General features: G+C 39.4%; 1 protein-coding gene across 1 annotated transcript in view; it reads right to left on the minus strand.

The window, feature by feature from the left end:
* Positions 1-25964, minus strand: part of FAM149A (family with sequence similarity 149 member A) — a 72234-nt gene extending 46270 nt beyond the window's left edge. Inside the window, exon 1 of the mRNA XM_075196745.1 lies at positions 24969-25964. Coding sequence (XP_075052846.1) covers positions 24969-25576 — 608 coding nt within the window. The 5' untranslated portion in view covers positions 25577-25964. The remainder of the gene's footprint in view (positions 1-24968) is intronic.
* Positions 25965-26428: the final 464 nt, after the last annotated feature.

Consider the following 26428-nt stretch of genomic DNA (forward strand, 5'->3'; position numbering starts at 1 on the left):
AGCAAGAATTAGCTGCCCCACCCTTTCCACCCACAATTACCTGACCTCATGCTGCAGGCAACAATGAATCATGAGGGTGAGGTACCTTATTGTCTGCTGTTACTGAGCCTGAGGCTTCAATTGAAATGTTACGAAAATCAACTTTTTTTTTTACATACACCAGAAAACATTAATATCACTTACAAATGTTAATTCTACCAACAAGATTCAGTACATTTTGAAATAATTCTCACCATTTTGCTGCCTAAGTTTACAGTATCTCATTGTAATCAGCACCAGTGGTCAAAGTGGAAATTTAGAAGTGGAGGTGTGAAAACTGTAAGTGACTGTAAGTTGATTGTCTTACAATGAAGGCAGTAGGAGAAGTGACAGTATGGCATACCTCCGTATACACCCCCACTTCCACCACTGGTCTCCACCCTGCAGCTGGTCTACATTGGAGAGAATATAAAACAAATAAAGCACATGGTTGGAAAGGCAGCCACTGCAAAGAACACCCTTCATGGAGACAATATATACATAAATCCCGGTGCCCATAGAGTGTGAGCTTAATTTCGAACCAATACAATTTTTGTGCGTACATAGTGGTTTGCAACACTACCTTATCTTACAACTACCTGTGGAACAGTTTTCATAAATGTCCCCATACTGTACTAAGCCTACTCTACTCCAACATGACAGGACCTCTGGACATATCCTAATACTGTGGTATTGTATTATACATATCCACCTTATATAAATCCGCAACTACAAAAATGTACAGTGTCAGAAGAGACTGTGCAATATTAATAAAATCTGGATCACAGTATAATTTTTTTCTTCTTACGAGATCTCGCTCTGAATTAACCCCTCTCTCCCCATCCCCCCCTCTTTAGTCTTTTGCAGGATGAAATTCTGCTCATCACAGAATGTGTCTCCATGGGGCAGTACATGGCTCCTGTGTTAACAAATTGATTGGAAATTAATCTTTATGGTCACATTATCAAATCCTCCAGCTGGGAATCCAGAGTACACACACAGATCTGCCTGAGTATTCTTCCACTATCACTAGCATAATCATTGTGTTGATTGTTCCCCCTACCAACAGAAGCTAGTTATATGACATTTCTTATGATTCTTTTATCACATTGAAAACCAACAAGCAATGGTATTTCTATTCTCTCTGAGATACATGGCTGCTCAGAGTTGTATGCTAAGGGAACGAGATAACACTGTTTACCAAAGCTCCACACAACAGGACTATCTCCCTTCTTCCTGTTAGTAAAGGGATTGCATAAAACACTCAGCAAACATCAGACCACAGTAGGACAAAAGAGACATTGTACAATGGAATGTGGGAATGTGGGTGGAGCATTGTGAACATATATGACATGTCAAATATATGCTAAGATTAGTAGCCATTGGAGGATTAGAAATGCTCCAGAAAAAAAAATACTACTAAATTTGAATAATAATAATAATAATAATAATAATAAAAAAAAATAATAATAATAATAATAATAATAATAAATGTTCCACTACCACAGCAGTCTGTTCAAGGGCAGTGCCAAATAGTCCATACAAATGTACAGCAAAAGAAATAAAAAAATAACAGTGCCTGGAGAAAATGCTAATAAATAAAATTAAAAGATTACATACCGTATATACTCGAGTATAAGTCGACCCGAATATAAGCCAAGGCACCTAATTTTACCACAAAAAACTGGGAAAACTTATTGACTCGAGTATAAGCCTAGGGTGGGAAATGACTTGCTTCTTTTAATAAACTCAGGCTCCCAAAATGTCTCCAAATGTACCAAAAAATCAGCAACCATATTAGTAAGGTGTATATATTGTGTATATATAGTGTATATAGCGTTTACATAGGATAGCAGATGCCACAATTTGGAAAATATTGGAGAGGATATGTTTGTTATTAATAATTACTAGATAAACTGCTCACCCCAGGTACTACGCCCCCTTATCCTACTAGGCTGTCTTTAGGACAGTACACACATCCTGCATCTCTTTCTCATTGACGAGGAGCTCTGGATATGTCCCCCTGTGTTTACTCTCCTCTGTGCCTGGTAGGGAGGGAGGGATTTTCTTCAGCCCTTAACTTCCACTGCGGAAGATAAGAGCTGAGGGACCGGAGAACAGGCACTCACTCGAGTATAAGCCGAGGGGGGCTTTTTCAGCATAAAAAAATGTGCTGGAAAAGTAGGCTTATACTCGAGTATATACAGTAATCAATATTAGAATCCAAATATTTGTTAACGTGGTATAGATTGGCAATGATCAAAAACAAAGGCATGGCTTCAATATGTATATAAAAAAAAAACTATTGCAAAAATATATCCATACAAGAAGAAAAAATATGCTTATTTATAGGGGGAAAGGACTAGAAAGTTTGAAAGGACCTATATTAGAAATATATATATATTTTTACTATGACAAATGTTACTATGTACAGTCTATCATAAATCTGCCTGAATTAAAAACTAAAATGTCCCAAAAGAGAAAGTTGTAGGCAAAATAAATAGAGAGCCTGCAATATAATAAAGCACAAACTAGACTGTGAGGGTCTGCTGATGTCCTTCAGTGGTCCAGTCTAGAGTAAAGCAATGCATAAATCCGCTATTAGGGGAGGTGAAGAGGTGAGGGTATATTTTCCCACTCAGAGGATAGATTCAATTAGCTTCGGCGGCACGCGCATTATTACCATTACTCTATGAGCCCCCATATGTATAGCTAATTGAATCTACCCCAATGTGTAGGGGGTGCCCTGTATTGCTGTGACTCCAACTAAACCATGCAGCCTTTTGTTATCACGGTGAGGTCTTTCATCCTCATAGTCTTGTTAACTTTGTGGATCAGGTTCCACACTGTTTGGCTCTAAAATTTTGTAAAAATGTTTCTAAGTTAAGGCTAAAAATTAAAAATTGCCTCATCCAGTTCCTAATCTAAAATAATAGGCCCTTGACCCAGACTCTTGCTGATGGAGTATAGAGACAAGATCCACCTCATTATGCTCTCACCCAGGCTGATGCTTCAGTGGGTGGACTCCAAAGACTTGTCTATGCTATTAAGTGCCTTTACTGTGTCCATAGAAAGAAGGGATGTAGGAAGACACTCTTCATATAAGTGTATAATCCTTGGGAGAAATATGTACAGCCTGATGGCTATAAGCTTTAGGTCTACGTTTAGTAAACACATAGGTCAGTAATTGGTACAAGACAGTGGCTTTCTGCCCTCCTAGTGAAAGACTGATATATGTGCATTCAATGTTTTATTCAGGAGGTGTTGGGCCTTTGCAAGTGAGTTGAATACTTTGAGGTAGTGGGATTTAGTGACCCACATTGTATTGTGATATTTCTAGTAAGAGATGACTGGAGTTCTTCCAGGCGCTACTCTTGAGTGTTTATACAGGTTTTTGTATATATGTGAGGAAACCAATCAGATTTTAGCTATCATTTATTTAGTACATTCTAAAAAATGACAGCTAGAATCTGATTGGTTGCTGTAGGCAACATCTCCACTTTTCAGCTTGATACATTTACCCCCTGGTGTTTACTTCATTTTGTCTGTTTCTTCCTCCCTACTGTAATTTAACACTTCCACTATATCCTCATTTTTGTGTAATTACTGGCCTTGCATATGTCAGAGAGATATTTCTATTCATTTTGCTTCATAGAACATTCGTCTAAAGGGTACTGCAAGCATTGACAAATTTATAATAGGAGCATCAACTCAATGAGAGGTGCCCCAAACCTGTTGTAATGGACATTGATTACATTTCTCACTCTTTTTATAAGTGTATTTACTGAAGGTAGTCAAGTTACACACGTACAATAACAAATACCATCATTAAACATAACATAACAAAGCGTAACAGAGCTTGTGCATAGTTTAGAAGATTAACAGTTGCGCGTACAAACAAACAAAACAGTGGTCATCAATACAGCTGACTGATTTTTGAGTATATGGGGAAAGGGAAAAAACGGGGAAGAATTGGTGTGGAAAACCGTTAGAGATTTAGGAAGGAGAAGGAATGAAAGGCGTTGGCCGGAAGGGGAAATACCCAAAAAAAAGCCAAAACTTCAAGTGAAGGGGGAGCAAAACTTAAAAAATGATGATCAAGGACCACAATTGCTGTCAAAGGATTTGGAAGAGTTTATAGTTATACTCATCATGTATTCCATGGGATTAGTGAGCCATATTCTATTAATAATAGGTTGAATTGAAGGGGGTTGGACTGTTTACAATCTACAGCTAGCTGGCAGCAGAGATCATGTGTCTTATGAGTTTATTCTGGTGGGGAGTCGCAGATGGCACTTTCAAAGGAAGGAGAAAAAACTTGGGGTCCAAGGGGATATCAAGTTGCTCCCTTTTTATTGTAAGCATTAGTGTAAGTAGAGAGGACCTCTGTTGCTTTAGTCTATTTATGTATTGCTTTGAGTGTTAACGTTTGTGCCAAAAGACATGAGCATACTCTTCTCTCTCTTCTTGTTAAGCTCACCCCTAATTATGGTGTATAGTCTGAGAGTAATGTGCTCCTTCTTAAGGAAACCTGAAAATGTGAAATATCTGTATGTAATAAAAATAAATAACATATCTCTTTTGAAGCAAGATGATTTGTTTGACTAATTGCAGAGATTTCTTAATGTGTTTCAATACAGCATGGTAGCAAAATTGTGAGTTACCTGAGGTTGCATCTATTGTGTGATCTAATGTAAGGTAGTCACCCTTACCAGGAGGTCAGGCTATTGTCAGAGTATAACACATTTCTATAGATACCTGTCTTTTCATTGCCAATAAGTAGTACTTTGCTGTCTATTGATATGACAGCATCTAAGTGTTGACAGCATCTGTCATTTTATACCAAGGTACCACAGCATTGTTGTTGTGTGGGGTAATTTGCACCAAGTCTGATAATTACGGTTGGGCAGGAGGCCAATTTGTGTCATATTTTCACAGCATTCCTCAGAAAATAGAGCTTGAGTTCAGTAAAGTTCGGCACCGCCAGTATTTAGTGAGAGTTAGTAGAGTAAGTTCGGTACTCAAATCAGGGAAAAACAGGTATGTCTATGAAAAAAGGAAAGAAGAAAGCAAAATATAACCTGGCTGTATCACTGTTTGACAGTCACTTTAGTCAGTTATTACTGTCCAGAGGTTTTAGTTCCAGTGTTATCAAAGGGTAACAGTAAAGGATCCAATGATCATTGTGCTGTCTGAGATCTTGTCACAGTCTTACCTTGTACAATCATTCTCACTGAGACCATTAGTGGGTACTGCCATTCTGTCACAGAGACTGCCAGCAAATGCAATGTTGTGAGGATGTTATGATGGCCTAACGGATATTAGGCCATTGGTCTTTAGAGTCTCCCCTGAGTGGAAAAAATGGTAAATCTGGTATATTAGCATGGATGGATCCTGAATTATTACACATAGACTCCATATAGGTATACACTTTATTCCCCTTAACCTGCCCCTACCTACCTCTCCCCCCCATCTGCACCAGTATACCAGATTTATCATTTTTTCCAGATTCTGTGTTATGAAGACTACAGACTAGCTTCATTAGGGTGTATAGAGCTGCATCCCAATACCTATCACTAACACGCTACTGTGGAGCGCAAGTTTCTAAAATAAACTCTAAAACTAGATTCCCGAAAGTGTTCCAGTTAGTAAGGCTCTGCGGTAGGACATGGAGAGCCTCGAAAGATATGGGAACAACTGAATGTTAGCACAATAAAAGTGTGAGTGTGGTAATCTATTCTTTGATTAAATAGATGCGAGTTCTATACACAAAGTCGCTTGGGCTGCCAGGGTCTGTGTTGAGTAGACCCAATGTGCGCTATGCCCTGTCTATTTTGTTTTTACTGTCTGCTTCCAAACCCTAGTCTCACCTTTCTCCCATTCTGCCAGGGATAAGTTGCCATATGTGGGAACATCAAGAAGAACCTGGAAATGCAGAAGACAAACTTAAACTAGCAAGTAATTATATAAGTGACCTTGCCTCCTTTTTAATGCAGCTGCCAAAACCAATTTTGCTCACTAACCATTTTACTAACACTGCTAGAGCCAGAGAACTCAGCAGTGGAAAATCACAGATGAGAGGTTAGATTTTAATATCGATGAACTATCACTAAATCCGCACATTCTTTTGTAGTAATACTCGCTTACAAACTGTGCCATATAGTTACAATAACATTTTATAAAAATAAGAACAACCATACAATTTAAAATAAATTGTTAAAATCAACTTGAAGTTGCATTTTGGGTGTGTTACACTATGATGTCAAGACCTATTGTATTGTCTAGGTCAATGATGTCTTTGTGTTCTGACTTTTCCGCTGACAAAATGCAGGCTGTAAAGGCTTTTTGCTAATCCTTCTACATTGTACAGCCTGTACCTGCTTGCATGCCCCTTTAACAGCATAATTAGTATTGCAGCTGTTAAAAGTGACGTCCATGCTGCTACTGGGATGTTAAACCACCGTAATAGTTCCATGTCAGTTTTGTAAACAGTCTAAATCACGGGTTTATCAGGAAATTACTTCTTCAGAATTAGGAGTAAGTCGCTATTCCATTGCCGGTGTAACTAGTAGTGTAGTTAGTTCATCGGGATTAGAATTACCACCAGTTTCCTTAACAACCTTGCAATTTGGAAATGCATGCTGCCAATTACCTTCCAGTCTGATAAGTTCTTAAAACATTTATATTGATAAAGTACTTGTGAATAATATTATTTTCTATAAAGCAACTTTTTTTTTAAAATATTTATTTTTCCTGTAATGCAAAATGTCTACTACACCTTATGGTAGCATTCTTGTAGCTAAATCAGGCAGCAAACATATTCTTTAAACTGATATAATTCCTAGGCTAGGTACACACTGAAGATTTTTCAACCAATTATCAGGCTAAACACACAGTAATAAGAAACAACCTGCATTTTCCATGGGATTGCTGCTTTAATATTTGATTGGTATCTAGAATTAATGCAGTTTGCAATTCTGAGGCATGCACAAAAAGTGTTTACATTTGAATTGTGACCTACTTTATATATGGAATAATGCACTTACTACTGTATATGATATGGATATTGGAAGCCACCAGGGACTTATGGTAGTCATTATTGCGATACTCACAATTCCGATTGCAAAATGACTGGTAACAAGTAAATGCTGACTAAACTTAACAAAGACCCTGCACCTGAGCAGCATGGCTTCTATATATTCCGATTGCACTCAATTCCGGTACTTACAATTTATGTCACTTCTGAAGACGACAGTAAGATCTCTCTATTTAAAGCAGCAATATATAGAAGGCATGTCGATCAGGTGCAGGGTCTTTGTTATGTTAAGTCAGCATTTCCTTCTTATTAGTCATCTTGCAATCAGAATTAATTTGTAGGTATATAGTGTGTCGACATTGTGAGTATTGTAAACCCGTATGCAACCCACAAGGACTATATTTACCCTATAAATGTTTTCTTGTATACATTTATACAAGGTGACTAGTAATATCATAATCATTTTCAGTAGGTGGTGCATTATTCCATAAATAAAGTGTTTATACAGATATACAGATATTATTTACATTTTTTTATACATATATTGATATCACTTGTGTTTATACATACAGTATATTAATATCATATGGACAGTTGTACTGAATAAGGAAGACTTTTTATTTACACAGGGCTTATTAGTTATTGGTGGATAATGCATTGATTCTACAACAAAAGCAATCTAGATTCAATTCACTATGCAATTAAAATCATTTCACAATAAGCTTAACTTTTTGGTACATGTGGGATAGTTTTATAACTATACTCAGGTAAAATTCTGAATTAACTATTTTTGTACAATATGTGTTGTGAAATCAGCTCTGCACACAACATTTAATTGATCTCTTTATTGAAATCTTATTGCCATAGTTTGGAGTATCTCATGAGACAATGGGATAAGTCCAGGGCCGGTTCAAGGTAGCCCGGCATCCTAGGCAAAGCTTAAGCTTGCCGCCCCCCCCCCCCCCCCAAAAAAAAAAAAAATCTATTTTCCCAGCCCCTAACCCACTTAAAAATAATATCTCTTACCTCCTCTTGGCTGACTAGGATGCAGTCCAGATGTCTGACGCAGCCAGGGCCGGATTAACCATAGGGCTACCTGGGCTACAGCCCAGGGGCCTATGGCATCCAGGGGGCCCTTGAAAGTGCTCAGCAGCAGTATTGATCGGTCGGGGGCGGGGGCGCCCCCGGCGCGATCAGTGCTGCTGAGCACTTTCACTGCGGTCCTTCCCCGGCGAGCTGTAGTCTCCTTACTGAGGAGATCTCATGAGTCTCACTCTCACGAGATCTCCTCAGTAAAGAGCGAACAGCGCGCCGGGGTAGGAGGTAAGTGCCGGGGGGCGGGATCACGGGGGGGGGGGCAGCTCAGATCACGGGGGGGGGGCCCTCACGGGGGAATGGAGGCCCCCTTAGCCCAGGGGCCTCCATTCCCTTAATCCGGCACTGGACGCAGCACTGATGTCTAATGCAGAATGCTGTCCAGACTTCACCGCTGCCCAGGAGCAAACACAGGAAATCTAGAGGGGAGGCTCCTAATGCTAGACTTCAGAATAAAACAAACAAAAGAAAAGAAAACATGACATCACTCACCTGTAACACCCTGACATGTACCCCGCTGCCCACCAACTTCACTCACACATGCCCATCTGCCCACTAGCTGTTCTCACATATGTCCCCCTTTGCCCATCAGCTTGTGTCACATATGCCAGCCGCATAACACCAGCTTTATTCACATGCCCCCCTGCCCACTACTTGGCTTTTTTTTTAGTAATTGCCCACTACTTGGCTCTCCTCTGTTGCTGTCTATTAATGTATTCTGTAGATGATATATAAAATATACTAACACATGCAAATAAATAGAGAAAGGTAATCTAAATGACAGATAATCGAGATTGTTCTATTTTATTTGCATTTGTTAATGTATTCTGCAGATGTAAAATTAATTATACTAATAGAGGGCAACAAAGGAGAGCCAAATAGAGGGCAAATACTAAAACACATAAATGGTTCCTTAACTATCCTAGAGTAGCCCCAGCAAGGTGAATTAAAGCTGTGGCTCATTATGCATCGCTGCATTTTGTCACTGCACTATTTTAGTACAAAGACCCCATAGTCTCAAGGACATTTCTAAGTGTAATCCCCCAATTCCCTATTTTCTCCAGCCTCCTCCCCAATATTCTGTAGCATCCATTCTCCCCCATACACATTTTCTGTAGCATCCATCCCCCCTACATTTTCTGTAGCATCCATTCCCCCCCTTTCTGTATAGTCTCCATTCTCACCCCCTTTGTATAGCCTCCATTCTCACCCCTTTGTCTAGCCTCCATTCTCCCCCCTTTGTATAGCCTCCATTCTCACCCTCTTTTTTAGCCTCCATTCTCCCCTCTTTTTGTAGCCTCTGTTCTCCCCCCCTTTCTGTAGCCTCTGTTCTCCCCCCCTTTCTGTAGCCTCCATTCCCCCCCTTTCTGTATAGTCTCCATTCTCACCCCCTTTGTATAGCCTCCATTCTCACCCCTTTGTCTAGCCTCCATTCTCCCCCCTTTGTATAGCCTCCATTCTCACCCCTTTGTCTAGCCTCCATTCTCCCCCCTTTGTATAGCCTCCATTCTCACCCTCTTTTTTAGCCTCCATTCTCCCCCCTTTCTGTAGCCTCTGTTCTCCCCCCCTTTCTGTAGCCTCCATTCCCCCCTTGTATAGCCTCCATTATCCCCCCTTTTTGTAGCCTCCATTCCCCCCCCCCTTTCTGTAGCCTTCTCTTTCCTGTACTCACCTTAGTTTCTTCATTTTCTTTCCTTTCTCTTCTTGCTTGCTTCTTTCTTCTTTCTCTGTCGGTTCCTCTACACTGGCAGCGGCAGCATCGTGACGTCACTACCCAGCACCAGAAGCCGGGAACCAGGCGCCGGGTAAATTTTAAAATGCGGTGCTGCTACAGTGCAGTACCGCAGGCGGGCGGGTGATCGGCCATAGGCGAACGCACCGCCCGCATTTATTTATAAAGTAGTACTGGGTCCCTGGCCTTAGTGCCGCCCCCCAGAGGCCGACGCCCTAGGCAGCTGCCTAAGGCTGCCTAATGGGAGCGCCGGCCCTGGATGAATCACATGACGGTTAGGACAGGTCAGTGCTGAATGGTGACATTTTTTGGTCTTTAGATCTTTTCTGGCAGGTTACTATATAATATCCTGTATTCCTGATGTCAAATAAATGACTGTGTCTAAGAACAAAAACATTCTCCAGGTATTTTAAATAAATAATCTGATGTATAGATCTCTGTGCACAGTTATAGAAGCATATGTCAGGCACAGCTTTACTACAATATGTAATTTGTCATCTACAGAGGAGATTTCCAACATGTGTTTTGGTACACACATCACAATAAAGGTGATATGTGAATTGTGGGCCTGATTCATCAAGGAATGCAAAGTAAAAGCCATTTGCGTCTTTTTGAAAAAAAATTGCAAGCACGTACACCCGTATTCAAGGACAAGCAGATCTCAAAAAAAATTTCTATTTGAATACGGGTGTAAGTACACTCTGGTTATATGGTACTTGCCATATGCAGGCCTACGCAACAGACTGCAGTATATGCACAATACATATGTGCAATATAAATTCCCATCAGAACACAGAAAAAATAAATCTTAACACCTGTTAAAACTATAACCTTTAATAAAAATACATTAAAAAATGTTGTTGTTTTTTTTTAATGAAATACATATATCAGGGTGTTATTAATGCTTACTGCATTTTTACAGTTGCTTTTGATTGCAAACACATGTTGTGGCAGGCATATGCGTTTGTCATCACTATTAATCAGCACTTACATTTGCCCTGTAGCTGGAGCAAGTTATACAGCTAAAAATCTCATACCTTAGAGATGCCCAGAGCCTAAATCAGACAAATGTGTGTGTGTACTTGACCTTGAGATGCCCCCACTGTACAATGCCTATGGTCCCCTTCCCTCCCCTGTTCTGCCCTTCAAATCGAAGGCTGTTAGAAGTGTCATTAGGTTCGAGCTTGAATTGTAAGTACTTGCGTTCACTGCATAAAGTCCCTTTCTGAGCATGTGCAGAACAATTTCACGCAAAATACAAAACACAACGGGATTTACATTCTTTGTTGAATCAGTCTCTAGATGTTAAATAAAAATGTAAAGAATAGGCCAGGATTACCTTTTTCGGTTCATTTGACTTAAGTTTTATGGGGTTGGGTATGTTTTCCCGACTGCAATAGCTTTAAAGCGGCAATGCGTGGACCCACGCCCTATAACATCTATAAGCTGTAATCTTACGTTGACGTCGGGTCCACGCATTGCCGCTTTAAACGCATAAATCTCAGTGTCAGGCTCTTGAGTGACATGAATAAGACAGGCAGCGTTTTCTTCCGTCATCATTATTATGAAGGTTGTTGATAAACAGTAGTGAGTGACTGTGTTATGGTAAGTCTGTGTTTTATAGATGTCAGATTTCTCCTCATCGTGATTTTAGCGTAGGCATAGCTGCTGTCGTGGTTATTAGTGTCGTGAAAAGGACTATCACCGAAGTCTATGAACCCTATTATATTCAGTCTCATCTCCTTATATAAGCGGGGATAACGCTACCTGTAGACAATTAGATTACTGGAATGTCCACAGCAGCAGAAGGAGAGTGAGGTGACCTTGTTGTCAGCATTTACCTGTCCAGTCATGTGATAACGATATGAGGAGGGAATAGAGGCATGTGGGAAGTCACAGACTGAGAGTTACACACTGGGGGCCTGAGTCGTTAATGAGAGCAAAAGCAAAAAAAAAAAAAAAGAGTAAGTTTGCTCCTGGACAAATCATGTTACAAAATGTACCTCCACCTCCAATGCAACATGGTTTTGACTCAGGCCCTAGAAGGGACACGCAGCAGTAGTGATTTCAAGCTCCTGATGCAGGAAGATTGTGGTGCCAAATGCACCTTTATATGAAGCAAAATTCAAACATCCAACTTGTTTCAAGTATTCCTATTTGTTCATGATAATGTTTTTACTTATGAGAATATTTGCACTCTAGTGTGTCATAAATGATTCATATGGATAGCATGCTAGTGGGTGTGCCCCACCATGAAAAAGGTTGGGAACTACTCTTGTCATTTCACAACAATTTTCGCCCTGGTACAGTTTTCACATACATTTTAATGGTAAGAAACAATGTTGCAGAGGATTGACCACAATGTTTAAGGAAATTTGGTATTTATTTTATATTTCTATTCCAAGCTTACTTTATTGTTGCCAACTGTCCCTAATTTCTATATAGTGAAGGTTATTTAATAACATTACTCAAATGTGCAAATCTGCACTAAAACTGGAGCAGTCAATCTAATGTGCATTAGACAGATACAAGCTAATTGCTGATTACTTGATATGGACTCTATGTACTAATGTACACAGTGTACTACAGTACATACAGCACCAGTACTCCGTTTCTGGGGAGAACAGCACCATATGTAATATTTAAACATTATATATAAACGGAGCTCTGCTTAAAAATGGAGCAGCGCTACTGTTTGTTCTCTTTAGTACTGTTTTATTAATCAAACTGTAAATGTTATTTGTGTATGAAGAAAATAAAAAGTAGCAGAAAGAAGAAAAAAATGTATCCGAGCTGACCTCAGGAGTAAGGGCAGAAATGATTTGCTCTGATTCCTACTCTCACCATAGCGGTCAGTCGTGCAAAGTTGCTAGTTGTAGACAAATATGGAGGAAAGAATGGAAATGGGCCTCTTAAAGTGGGCGTTTTCGTCAGGTGATATGGCTTTTTTCCCGTTTTACCCTATACATTAAATCACCAGCCTACCTGTTCTGTTATCGCCATTTCTTTATCAGCCCCCCCGGCTCAGTCCGCCCCTGCTCTTTATGGTGATAACAGATGAAAATCTTTTTAAAAATGCTTTATTCTTTGAGTATGGCATTTCTATTGTATAAAGGTTTTTATATATGTTTACACTTTTCTAAAATACATTTTATCTAATTTTACACTTTTTTAAAATGCAATCTAGCAAGTTGGCTAACGCATGCGCACATCTGACAACAGGACTGGTGAAGTGGTAACTTAAGTCTTACCACTGCCAGCCAGTATCACCGTGGCACCGGAGTATTGTTGAACTGCCCCAGCGACATTTTATTGATAAATTTTGTCAATAAGGTATTTTTTATCACCATGATAAGTGCCAATAAATAATCCTACATATCACCATGAAGGACTGTTCAAAAAAAGAGGGGCTTATTTCTGATGAACTGGAACTTTGTTGCTTTTTACAAAAATAGTATAGCCTTACTACTATTATGTTGCAATAAAAACATATAATCAATTTAATATAGTGATATACATCGGATATTTACTTTATATAGCCACACAATCTTCCCACGCGGATGGACTCCGCTCCGGAGACGCAACAGAGAAGAAGCAGACAAGTCAGCATACAAGCTGCAAATATAAGTGAACTTAACACTTTACTTTATCAGTGCCTCTGGCTCTTCACTGTTGTGGAACTACAAAGCACAGCATGTCCAGCCAGGGGGCAAGCTAGAACTTATTCCAAAACAGCTGGAGAGCCAAAGGTTACATTACATACAGCAAACCACATAATACACTTTAAAGCAGAGGTGTCATCTTAGATATGGGCCACTGGTCGGCACTGTGGGTGTGCATGACCAGTGCTGTGTGCTCGGCCCCAGGGTAAAAGTTGTCAGCCCCTGCCTGCGTCACTATTTTCCCATCGCACCCATCCCTGTAAGACTTATAAACTTCCCACTGAGCAGACTATACAAGCAGAGAGAAGGGGAACAAGCTCCCTAATGAACCCCTGCAGTGGTAGAACTACCATTTTGTCCCATTGAGGTAATGGGGCCCGCTGCAGCGGGAACTAGCGAGCTGTGGGCCCTGGTTCCCTTCTCCCCGCTTCCCTGCACCGGGGCCCACAGCTCGCTAGTTCCGCCTCTGCACCCCTAGTTTGGCAGATTAGAATGGTGATGTAAATTCATCCTAAATATGTCCTTACTGGAGATTCCCTTTCAATCATAGTGATAGTGGTCAAAGATAAGAAGATCAGATGCAATCATGAAGTTCATAAATAATTTCCCCACAAAACCTAAAGTAGAAGCACCCCTTAGAGTTTGAAGGCAGTGCAAACATATAATCCCTGGGTGATACAAAGATAGAAACAGCACTGGAATGGGAGAGGGTTTAATCAACTTTAATGCACTTGTTTCTTGTTTTGTTTTTAATTATTATACACCTAGGCTGTAACTAGGATGGTGTAGCATCCCATGGCTCAGAGCAGATGGGACACTACGGCTGGAAACAGCATCTACCACTACCAAGGTGGCTAGTCCCAGAGCTATCTGGCCCATAGCACTAAAATGTCTAGTTATGGCTCTGCAATCAGGTGTTTAGAAAAAGTTAGATAGTGGTGTTAATATAGGAAGAACAAAATAGCTAAGACGTTCCTTGCTATTCTAAAGGACACACAGGCATTTTCACTCTTTAAAAAAATACTTGTATTTTGCAACAAGACGCATGTATAGTGCCAGTGGCGCACGCAGGGGGGGTTTCTGAGTCTCTAGAACCCCCCCCTGCGCTAACTAAGTGGCCACTGTCCTATACAGCAGCCGCGGCGCTGTCAAAGAAGCGTCCGCGGCGGTGCTGTAGTGTATACAGCACGCTTCTTAGACAGCGCCGTGGCTGCTGTATAGGACAGAGCTGATCAAACAGAGGGTGCATGCGCAACAGCTCTCTCTCGGGTTGTTTTTTGGTTTTTTTTGTCGGGGGGGAAACCCCCCACCCCCGACAATCCTCCGTGCGCCCCTGAGTGCCTACAAATTTCACTTGAGAATTTCATTTCTAGGGACACCAATGCAAAAAAAACTTCAGCCGGCAAAAGTGCAACATGTTATAAAGTTAGTCCCAATGCCTCTTCACTCTCAGGATTAATATAAGCCATAAATGGGGATTAACTGAGCAGTATTTTAGGAGAAAGACTAAAAAGTTTAAATTTATGAATTTGTTTTTTTTTCTTGTAGGAGGTTGGATTTTGATGTAATATTTACACTTTTGCACAGTAACGCACAGTGTTAGTTTGCACAAGGCTTTTCCGAAGTGTGGAGAAGAGCAGGAGCGCACTTGGGGCTAGATTTACTAAACTGCGGGTTTGAAAAAGTGGAGATGTTGCCCATAGCAACCAATCAGATTCTAGTTGTCATTTATTTAGTGCATTCTACAAATTGACAGCTAGAATCTGATTGGTTGCCATAGGCAACATCTCCAAAACCGCAGTTTAGTAAATATACCCCTTAGTGTAGTTTTTCAGTTGCTCAGAAACAACCCCCTCCAGGTCAGGACTGACTGACAGGCTGGTTGACAGGCATGCCGCCAACTCAACAGAGGAGTCTGGTCTTGCCTTTCTTCACTCTATGTGACCACCCTTCTCTCCTCCGCTGGCTGTGATGTCACATGTGGGACGTACACCAACTCACGTGCATGCTGTTCCTGTGCAGGAAACAAGTGATGCAGACAGAAGAGTCTGCCCCATCAAAACAGAGTGCCGGATGAAAGAAGGGGGTGGAGACTGGGTTATTAATTTAATGGTGAGGGTGGGTGCTAATCTTTTAATCGTGGGTGAGAGATATGAGGTCATTTAAGTTGATGGTGGGCACTATTTAACTTAATAGTGGGGTCATGGTAGTGCCTATTAATTTAATGCTGGGGTGCTTTGGGGGCTATTATTTGAATGTGGGGCTGAGTTTGAGGAGAATGAGGGCTATTTAGCTACAAGAACAGGTAGGAAAGAGCACTGCCCACCTTCTGGTGGGCAGTCCGGAATTTGGGTGACTGTTCCTAGTAGTCAGAACTTTGGTCTGACTGCAAGGTCAGTTGGGTGGTATGTACCAATTCACACTGCTCGTGAAGGGGATATTGCATGCATCTAATAGTAGTGCACAAAGCATTGCCTCTGTATTTGAAAGGAAGCATTGGAGAGCAGCTTAGCACGGTCTAAAATGATAGCCACATTCCTTGCATGATGTTCATGCCCACTCTGGCAGCATAGCATGGAAATTCCCCTCTAGAAACCCTGCAGTTATCCTGAAGATCTGCTCTGGACTGACCATAGATACACCCAGGGCCGCCATCAGGGGGGTACAGGGGGGTACCCTTGTACCGGGCCCGGGCTCACCAGGGGACCCGGCGGAACACACTTACCAGGGAGCCCGCTATCTTCAGCTTGGCTGTCACTGTGACAGCCTGGCTGAAGACAGCAGCGAAGACGCCGGGACTAAAGGACAGCGGGCAGAGCCGTAACTGTACCTTCACCCTTAACCTGTGGAAGCTAAGGCCTGAAGTCTCTCTCTCTATTCCTCCCTCTCCCCTAATTCTAATATATATATATATATATATATATAACATAGGATTTCTTTTCACAATGTGATCCAGCTCCCAGCATGCACTGACCGTCTCCTGTGGTGGAGAGTAGGCGTGCTCTTTGAAGCTGACCCTTTGGAAATGAGATGTCTGATAGGTTGCCATGGTTTAGTTCCATCTCAATACAGTGTTAGTAATTTAGTCCTACAATGTTCATTGTTCCTTACAATATACCAACTTTTTTATATGTTAAATAACTGTGGCACTTTTTTGTTCTGTAAACTCTATTTTATTTTAAAATATTATATGCAAGTGACAACTTATAATTGAATTGTCTTATAATAATGTCCAGTGGTCAAGTTACACTGAGAAACATGAAGCGTCTTTTGTTTGAAGAACCTAACTTTGTTATATAAAGCATATAAAAGTGCCTTGGCATCAAATAGCAGAATGTGCTACACAATGACACTTTTAACTTAGCCTTTTCCTTTTAGGGAAGCTTATGTCCATAAAAACCTTTAGAGAGCTACACTTGGTGTGTGAGACATGTTTTAACAAATGTATATGAAAACCCAATCACTTATTAAAATAAAGTACCAATACCTACAACTTTTGTTTTTTCTTGTGTGTTACTTTTGCCAGCTCATTAGCGTGCACTAATTTTCTTTTTGTATGCCCCATGCCAGACCAATCTTTTATTCATGCTGCAAATACCTGTATTGTATTCCCAGAAAAGTAAAAGACACTGAAGAAGGAACAAGATATGATGTCGCAGAAGGAAAGGCTACACCACTCTTTAACTTATTTTTAATTAGCTTAGTTGTTTCCATTTCGAAGAAGAAAAATAATTAAATATTCAGTGCAGTTACCTAAGCTTTGTCTTGAGTATATTCCTAGACACGATCCATTTTACTTTTTAAATCTTCTTATATAAAAAAAATAAATCAGAAGTTAATCAGTATGTATTTGGAATATAGCATCTCCATATGCCTATTAATAAGGATATTTGAAGTTGCCAAAGATTTCTATGTACTGATAAAGGCACATGGCCACAAGCTGTGTTATACAGCCACTGCTCATGTTCTTATAACAGTAGTGTGTATTATGCAAAACATTTGCAGTTCCTTCCAGATTGTCTCTATTCTTTATTTGAAATATAGGTCTCCATGGACAAACTTGTCTACTGACTTCCAAACATGTCTCTGGCTTCTATAGGCATCACTCTCTATAATATGTATATATTTAGTGCGTTCTGGTGTTTGATGCAGAGGATCATACTAGGGAATCCATGGAAAAGTGTGTTTATAACAAATCCTAACAAACCATAAGTGTCTCTGTTGACCCTTCAGAAGAATAGTACAGTCATGGCCAAGTTTTGAGAATAACACAAATATTATTCTTTCCAAAGTCTGCTGCCTCATATTTTATGATGACAATTTGCATATGCTCCAGAATGTCATGAAGAGTGTTCAGATGAATTGCAATTAATTTCAAAGTCCCTCTTTGCTTTGACAATGAACTTTATTCCAAAAACAACATTTCCACTGCATTTCAGCCCTGCCACAAAAGGACTAGCTGACATCAGGTCAGTGATTCTCTCGTTAACACAGGTGAGAATGTTGACGAGGACAAGGCTGGAGATCACTCTGTCATGCTGATTGAGTTAGAATAACAGACTGGAAGCTTTAAAAGGAGGGTGGTGCTTGAAATAATTGTTCTTCCGCTGTTAATCATTGTTATCTGCAGGAAACACGTGTATTTATTATTGCTTTGCACAAAGAGCACTTCACAGGTAATGATATAGCTGCTAGTAAGATTGCACCTAGATCAACCATTTATCGGATCATCAAGAACTTCAAGGAGAGGTTTAATAGTTGTGAAGAAGGCTTCAGGGCGCCCAAGAACGCCCAGCACGTGCCAGGACTGTCTCCTAAAGTTGATTCAGCTGCCCGATCAGAGCACCACCAGTGCAGAGCTTGCTCAAGGATGGCATCAGGCAGGTGTGAGTGCATCTGCACGCACAGTGAGGCAAAGACTTTTGGAGGATGACCTGGTATTAAGAAGGCCAACAAAGAGGCCACTTCTCTCCAGGAAAAACATAAGGGACATACTGATATTCTGCAAAAGGTACAGGGATTAGACTGCTGAGGACTGGGGTAAAGTCATTTTCTCTGATGAATCTCCTTTCAGATTGTTTGGGGCATCTGGAAAAACGCTTGTCCGGAGAAGAAAATGTGAGCGCTTCCATCAGTCCTGTGTCATGCCAACAGTAAAGCATCCTGAGACCATTCATGTGTGGGGTGCTTCTCAACCAAGGGAGTGGGCTCACTCACAATTTTGCCTAAGAACAAAGCCAAGAATTAAGAATGGTACCAAAATATACTCCAAGAGCAACTTCTCCCAACCATCCAAGAACAGTTTGGTGACAAACAATGCCTTTTCCAGCATTATGGAGCACCTTGCCATAAGGCAAAAGTGATAACTAAGTGGCTCAGGGATCAAAACATCAACATTTTGGGTCCATCTCCAGGAATCTCCCCAGACCTTAATCCCATTAAGAACTTGTGGTCAATCCTCAAGAGGCGGGTGGACAAACAAAAACCCACAAATTGTGACAAACTCCAAATATTGATTAGGCAAGAATGGGCGGCCATCTGTCAGTATGTGTCCCAGAAGTTGATTGACAGCATGCCAGAGTGAATTGCAGAGGTCTTCAAAAAGAAAGGGCAACACTGCAAATATTAACTTTTTGTATAAACTTAATGTAATTGTCAATAAAAGTCTTTGACACTTATGAAATTCTTGTAATTTTACTTCTGTATACCATAGCAATATCTGACTAAAAGTCGAAAAATACTGAAGCAGCAAACGTTCTGAAAACCAATACTTGTGTCATTCTCAAAACTTTTGTTCTTTGACTGTATGTCCTTATATACTGCCTTATGTTGTAATTTGCTGATATACACTATATTATGTAAACTCCTCTGCTAATTTATACTGCACTGTGATACAGTACCTGACATTAGGAGCTGGGGGACAAAGTGAACAACTTGCACTAATACCCTGGAAATTCAAATTTCTGAAAAAATGTGCCCTTGAATAAAAGCAGGATGCAAAGATAATTATAGCTGTGGAAGTATCTGCAGTAGTAGAAGAGCTCCTACATACCAAAACAGTGCTAGCTACTGTCTAGTTACACCCTTAAAGGAAGAAAGAGAAGCACTGTATAATTTTATTGCACAGACAGCCAGGCTATAAATAAAGTCCCAGACAACTTTCTTTCAACCATATAAGACAAAGCACTTGCAGTGCATGCTGGGTGCTGGATACAAAAATCCTGTTTTAAAGGGGACAGGAAAGAATCCATAACAAATATTTATGTCCCATGACTACAGTGGGCATAATTTACGAAGCACACCCATTGCACACCTTGGTTGTGCACCTGTGAACCTGGATGTTCTTATTTTTTACTCTATTTATTGGAGCATTTTATTTTATTTTGTATATAATCAACTTCTCTTCCCCAGTTTACTTGATTTTACCTTCTACTTATTGCAATCATCTCAGGAACACTCCTGTGGTGTTGTTCTACAATACTCAGGAGCCCACAGTGCTGATCGTGTGGTTTCCTTGACTGCCCCCACATAATTGTTTTCAATGTATTTTGGGATTCCCTTGTGAGGAAACAATTCAGCAGAACATATCCACAGGACAATTACACTGATAATAAAAATAATTCTGAAGCATCAAATAAAGACATTTAAATTTCATATGACCTAGAGGACACATTACATTAAGTTGCAAATACTGATTTTATTCATTAACTGTTAAATTTATTCTACAATACTAAGATCTAAGAATGACAAAATAAAAGGGCATAGCTTTTATAAATACAAGTGGGTAGATTTTGACATTAGATGAAAGAAAATCTAAATGTGACCTGGCACAGTCTACCTTTAATATACTTTATTAATTTAACATACGGTAATTTAAAATGTTAAATATAAATCCCTATAAGTCCTTTTTATAAACACCTTACCTTGCACTCTTGGGGGTATATTTACTAAACTGCGGGTTTGAAAAAGTGTTGATGTTGCCTATAGCAACCAATCAGATTCTAGCTTTCATTTGTTTAGTGCAGTATACAAAATGACAGCTAGAATCTGATTGGTTGCTATAGGCAACATCTCCACCTTTTCAAACCCACAGTTTAGTAAAGATATCGCTTAGTAAGATTCACTCTATTAGAATGTATCTTATAGCTTCTTTATTTTCACAGGGTAAATTGCATCCACACCAGCACAATTGAACCTAGTTTTATAGAATTACACATACATAGGTGCACATTCAGCATATAAATGTGAGTAGAAGTCTATTGGGAGCATGAAGAAATATATGAAGAAAAATTGTCGCACCAGTTTGTATTGAGAGGCCGCTACTCAAAAAGAAATAAATAAATAATAATCATTTATTAGCCCAGATATCAAGTGGAGCAATGTTAGGTAGATAGCAAGTCACAAAGCATATACCTGAATACTAAGCCAGGAACGGATAACGCTATATGATAGGGGCACAATTAAAAATATTCATTATAAAGGAATTTGTCTGGCTCTATGGTATAAATGTAGCAGATGGTACCAAATGTATTTACTTTTATAATTATTGGGGATAATCCTGGTGTAATTTTATTTAGTGTTATAACATAATAGAGACAGGACCTACAAGAATCCAGCCCTCAGCTCCTGTCACAATAAAAGTTAAAACCCTAAATTAATGTTGGCTTCTTTAGGAGACAACTTACACTATAATAGAGGGATTATAGGTATGCTCAGTAATTTTATACTCACTAGTTCACTTTTGTTATTTCGCTGTTTCTAAGATTTCTACTTTAAATATAAACAATAAAGGTTATTTTTTAAGCAAAATGGGACTCACAACTATTAGATAAAGACTTTGAGACTGATAGTACATTAATCAAATTCTGTCCTCTTAAATTTCGTATCATAAAAAAATATGCCAGTTTTTCGCCAGATTCACCGTAGTGTCCAAATATTGATTGTTGTAGGGTGTAATAAATGATATAAAACCCTTTAAGTCCAGATGTCAGATGGTTTATGTGGGAATTGTATTTTTCCTGAAAAGTGCACTGTTTACCTATCCAGGTGTGTATAATGTTCAGTTTCAAAATAGGTAATTTCAGATCATTATCATCATAGTTTATTTGTAAGGTGCCACGGAATCCGAAGTGCTGTACAATCAACACAATATAAACAGACCACAGACAAATAAGTAAGAGGCAAGAGAAAAAACACAACACAATCAGATGATTATATTTATCATGATAATGAGAGTGAAAGTGTTATCCTTAAACCATAGGACAAAACATTAAGAATATGGGCGGTAGAAATAGATTGCAGACCTGAAACAATTGTTAATAGGATACTGTAAAACAGTGTCTTTATATCTAGACACACTAGTTGTGTCAGTAGTGTAAAGCTGTATCTGTTTTTGTCCGTTTCTAACCCTTCTGGCTCAACTGGTATAGCTGACTCCCTCTGAAGTGGCAAAGTATATATATATATATATATATATATATATATATATATATATATATATATAGCTCATAAGATGTAAAATAAAAAAAATAAAAATAAGTGACATTTTAGTAAAACAATCCTCATCACAAATCCCCTTTTACTTGGGACACTACCACAATAACAGATAGATTGACAGGTATTTTCTGCGACATTGATCTGTGCTTTCTGTACATAGAACACATATATTGCTAGCACTTAATGTCCAGGGGGTATATTTACTAAACTGCGGGTTTGAAAAAGTGGAGATGTTGCTTATAGCAACCAATCATATTCTAGCTGTCATTTTGTAGAATGTACTAAATAAATGATAGCTAGAATCTGATTGGTTGCTATAGGCAATGTCTCCACTTTTTCAAACCCACAGTTTAGTAAATATACCCCCAGGAAAAAATACCGATCTAGCTAAAGCACGGGTAAGGAGTATGGATGGACAAGCAAATAAATAAATTAAACTGGAACCTTGTAGGCATATTGTGTTAATATGAATGGTTCATAAATACATTTATCTGCAGAGTGAAATTCTTCTGGAATAACACTGAAACACTTTGAAAAATATTGGGATGCACATCAGAATACGTACAACCTGACAACATTTCACAATCACTAGCATCTTCAACCTATCTATAGAGACAAGTTCTTTGGCTTTTGCCAGTTGCTGTCCATTTGTCCATTTAAAACCATGAAGTAGGAGATGAAGGATAGTGCGGCATTAGCATGTAGTATATGCAAAATTATCACTTATTTATTGGATGCAAATATAACACAAAATATGTAGCTAGTGTGCACAACCTATATAACACTTGTTAACACTTACACAAGATGTGTAATGTAGATTTGTTAATATTTTGAAGTCTGCTCTACTTTAAATTGCACCATAAGGAATTTATGAGTAAATTCATGTTAACACACAACAATCATACCTGCAGCTATTAACCAATAAGTACATGATATAAATGTAAATCACACCTTGCTGTTGTGTCATTGGTATTTAGCAACAAATACAATCAACCCTAGTGATTATGTAAAAACAAATTGGTTCTAGTATCATCCGTATGGCTTCAGTGATTATTAAGTATGATATCTGATGTAACAGAAATGGCTGTATTATTGGGCACATGTGAACAGACAGATAGATTGGATAATACATTGCATTTGCCTTTTTAAACCAAACCGTAGAAGAAATTACTTGCTTAAAGTAATGTGGAGGCTGATTTACCATTAGGATCAAATCCAACTTCTAGGTGCTACATTGGCATCTGAAAATACATTTTCTGGTGCATAGAAAAAAATGTAAAATGTACAGCTTTATTTATAGATGGGGGTGTGTGACATAGCCCACCTCTAGAATTCAGTGTAACAAGAGAGCTGTCCAGTATGTGTGCAGCATGCAAGAGCATGAAGTATATGCTTGGTATACAACATTTTTTACATTTGCACCACTTGTAGTGCAACATGGTGTGCTCGGCTGAAAATTCCATACCCGGTCAAAATGTGCACCTAACTCTAAACCATCATTTGTTTCTCTATGCCATTTAAACTATAACAAACAAATACAGGCTTATTACATTCTTACAATCAAGAGAATCGGATTAGGAAACACTACAAGCCCTTCTTTACTAAAATTAAAGGTTGAAAAGTGGTTGTTTTTGCCATTATAATGACGATGAGAGCCCTTTTTAAATTAGGTACTAGGTTCAACTAGATTCATACCAGATGTGTACTAAAGATACTTTTGTTGAATAAGCAAGAAAGTAGAAATGTACAGGGCCTAACCACTGCTTCCTGATAAGGTAGAATTTGTACATAGACAAATATTAGATTGTTGGATGACAAAGGGGCTGATTTAGAGTTAGGTATAAATTTTGCCAGGGTGCAGAATTTGCAGCTGAACAAACCATGTTGTACTGCAAGGGGTGCAAATAAATTCTTTTTTTGCACGCAGGGCAAATAATGCATATTCTTACATGCTGCACACACATACTGACCTGCTTTGCATTGCATTTTACAGTTGGGCTGGGCCATGCTCCACTCAAAACCCTAAATCAGGTTGTGTTTTACATTTTTCTACCTGCAGTACAAAATGTTTTTCAAGGTGCAAATTTTGCACCCAGTAGCTGAATTTGCTCTGAACTCTACCTCCGGCTCCTAACTTTTAAAAATTAATTCTTAGGGTGTCATTTAGAGTTGGGATTAAATTGATCTAGAAGGGGCAATCTGCAGACAGATAAGTTAGGAAGGAGTGCTCCTTAGATCAACTAATTTGCAGTGCTAAAATAAAGCAGACCAGCATTTGTATGCCACATGCAAGAGCATTCAGCATCTTCCCTGCATGTAACAACAGCATTTGCACCCCTTTGCAACATGCTTTGTCCAGGAGCCATGGAAGAGGTGTGGAACAGTTTCTGGAGGACACCGATTCCTCTGAGAAGATTTGTGCCTCATCCAGAACAGGCTGAGTCTCCGCAAATGTATCAACAACTTATTTCTCAATTTGCTGCTGCCATGGTACTTTGCCTTCAGGAACGAGTGGTATATTTAAAGTATAGCTTTCTAGCAAACAGCATACTTGACTGAACAAAGAACTGCTTTATTGAAGTGTTACATCATCTGTCATCAGTTTGGGAGCTATTGTAGGAGTGTATTGAAACAGCAGGTGCTGCTGAAAGATACAATTTGTACATAGAATAGTGTAACCATCTGAAACTGGATGCATGCATGAATGCTCAGTAATTTAAAGAACCCTGCACTGGTAATAAAACTACTGTATTTCATTTAAAATGTTAACTAATTAATGTTGGATGTCACAGTGTAGATACAATATAAATGTACTTTTATAGCTTAATGTGTGAATGAATGAATAAATAAATCATTGTAATTTACGGTTATGTTGCTAAGATTTCTTTTTTCCAAGCTATTTTGGCAGTTTCTTGAAAATGAAACTTACCCTTGGCTGTGGTGGCAGTCATCATAATCTGTGCTCTCCTCCCCAATATCAGGTAGGGTAAAGAGCATGGACTTGGTGTTCCACCCAGAAACCGAGGTATCTTGAAGCCTAGGGGATCGACTGGAGTGGTTTGGTTGCATAGTGGCTGTTATTGGGTTGGTACTTGTGGGTGCAGGATGTACAAGAATTGTAGTTGGTGGTATCGGAGATATAGCTGGAGGTTGTGGACCTGCCCACGGTTCCTCCTGCATAAGTAGTGCCATGCTGTTGGCTGCTGAGTTTGCATGCTGGGGCTTTGTTGAATGAGCTGGACTACTGGGGGCAGAAATTGCACCCGGATGAGGACTCTGAGTTTTCCCAGAGGGAACACGAGACAGGGAAGAGGCGGATGAAGTGGACGTGTTGAAGATGTGCAGAGGTGACGGCGGTGCAGAAAGTAGAAGAAATGGTGTTTTTTGGGCCAAGGATAGGGTTGTGGTTCCTGAAGAATTTGCTGTACTAGAACCTTGAGGATAAGGATTACTGGTTGGCCCAGGACTTATAGGTGATACAGTGGATTTGAAGAATTTAGCAAAGACAGTTCCCAGGTCCAATACGGCAACCTTCATGTCTTTACAGTGAACAGATCAACCAGCAAATTATGTAATTCAAATGTAGTTCACTGCAAGAGGAATACTATAAAATGCTGTGCATCCTTGTTCTCTACTGGCAATATGTGTCCGATAGGAAAGGATTATAAAGTAAAATAATGGAAAGATAAAAATTTTATCCGCCAAGGCATTAGACAATTACTAGCCAAGTAATGTGCTGGTTAAAAATAAGAAAATTCAATTTTCAAGCCAATCTTCTTCTTTTCTCTCATTACTTAGAAATCTTTTATGAGTAGGACTCTTGTCCACAGATGTAAAAATCCATGTAGTGGAAGCCTTGCTTTTGCAAAGAAAGAAAAACTGCATATCTGTAATCCTGGGAGAAAGGAGAAAGCTGCCTGTTTATGTCTTGATTCAATGGCTTGGAGCAGCTGACACAAGAGTAGAGGGGCGGGTGGTTGCTATGATAAACAAAAAAGGAGAGACTTGTAATTGGGCCTTTCCAGCTATGAGGCTTGCAAGGTAAAGCTTTCACCCTGAGAGACAGGAAAATACAACAGATTAGTCACAGTATTGTAGCAGAAAGCCAGTCAGAGCGTGGACGAAGGAGGTGTCCAGATTTAATATACTGTATTAAAGTGCAAATGGATCTGTTCGGAAATACTACACTAATGTTTTTCACTAGCACAGGGCACATTTTAGGCAATCATGGTTTGTAACACTAATGTTACTAACACACTTCTGACCAATCCATTGTATATATCTTACACCTATTTCCTAGTATAGATGCTTGTGAGAGTTAACCCTTTTGAGCCCACAGAGTGTATTATGCTGTATTAATGTTTTTGCTTAACAGATAATTAAAATAAT

Source organism: Mixophyes fleayi, chromosome 1, assembly GCF_038048845.1.
Source record: "Mixophyes fleayi isolate aMixFle1 chromosome 1, aMixFle1.hap1, whole genome shotgun sequence".
In the NCBI taxonomy this organism is placed as follows: domain Eukaryota; kingdom Metazoa; phylum Chordata; class Amphibia; order Anura; family Limnodynastidae; genus Mixophyes; species Mixophyes fleayi.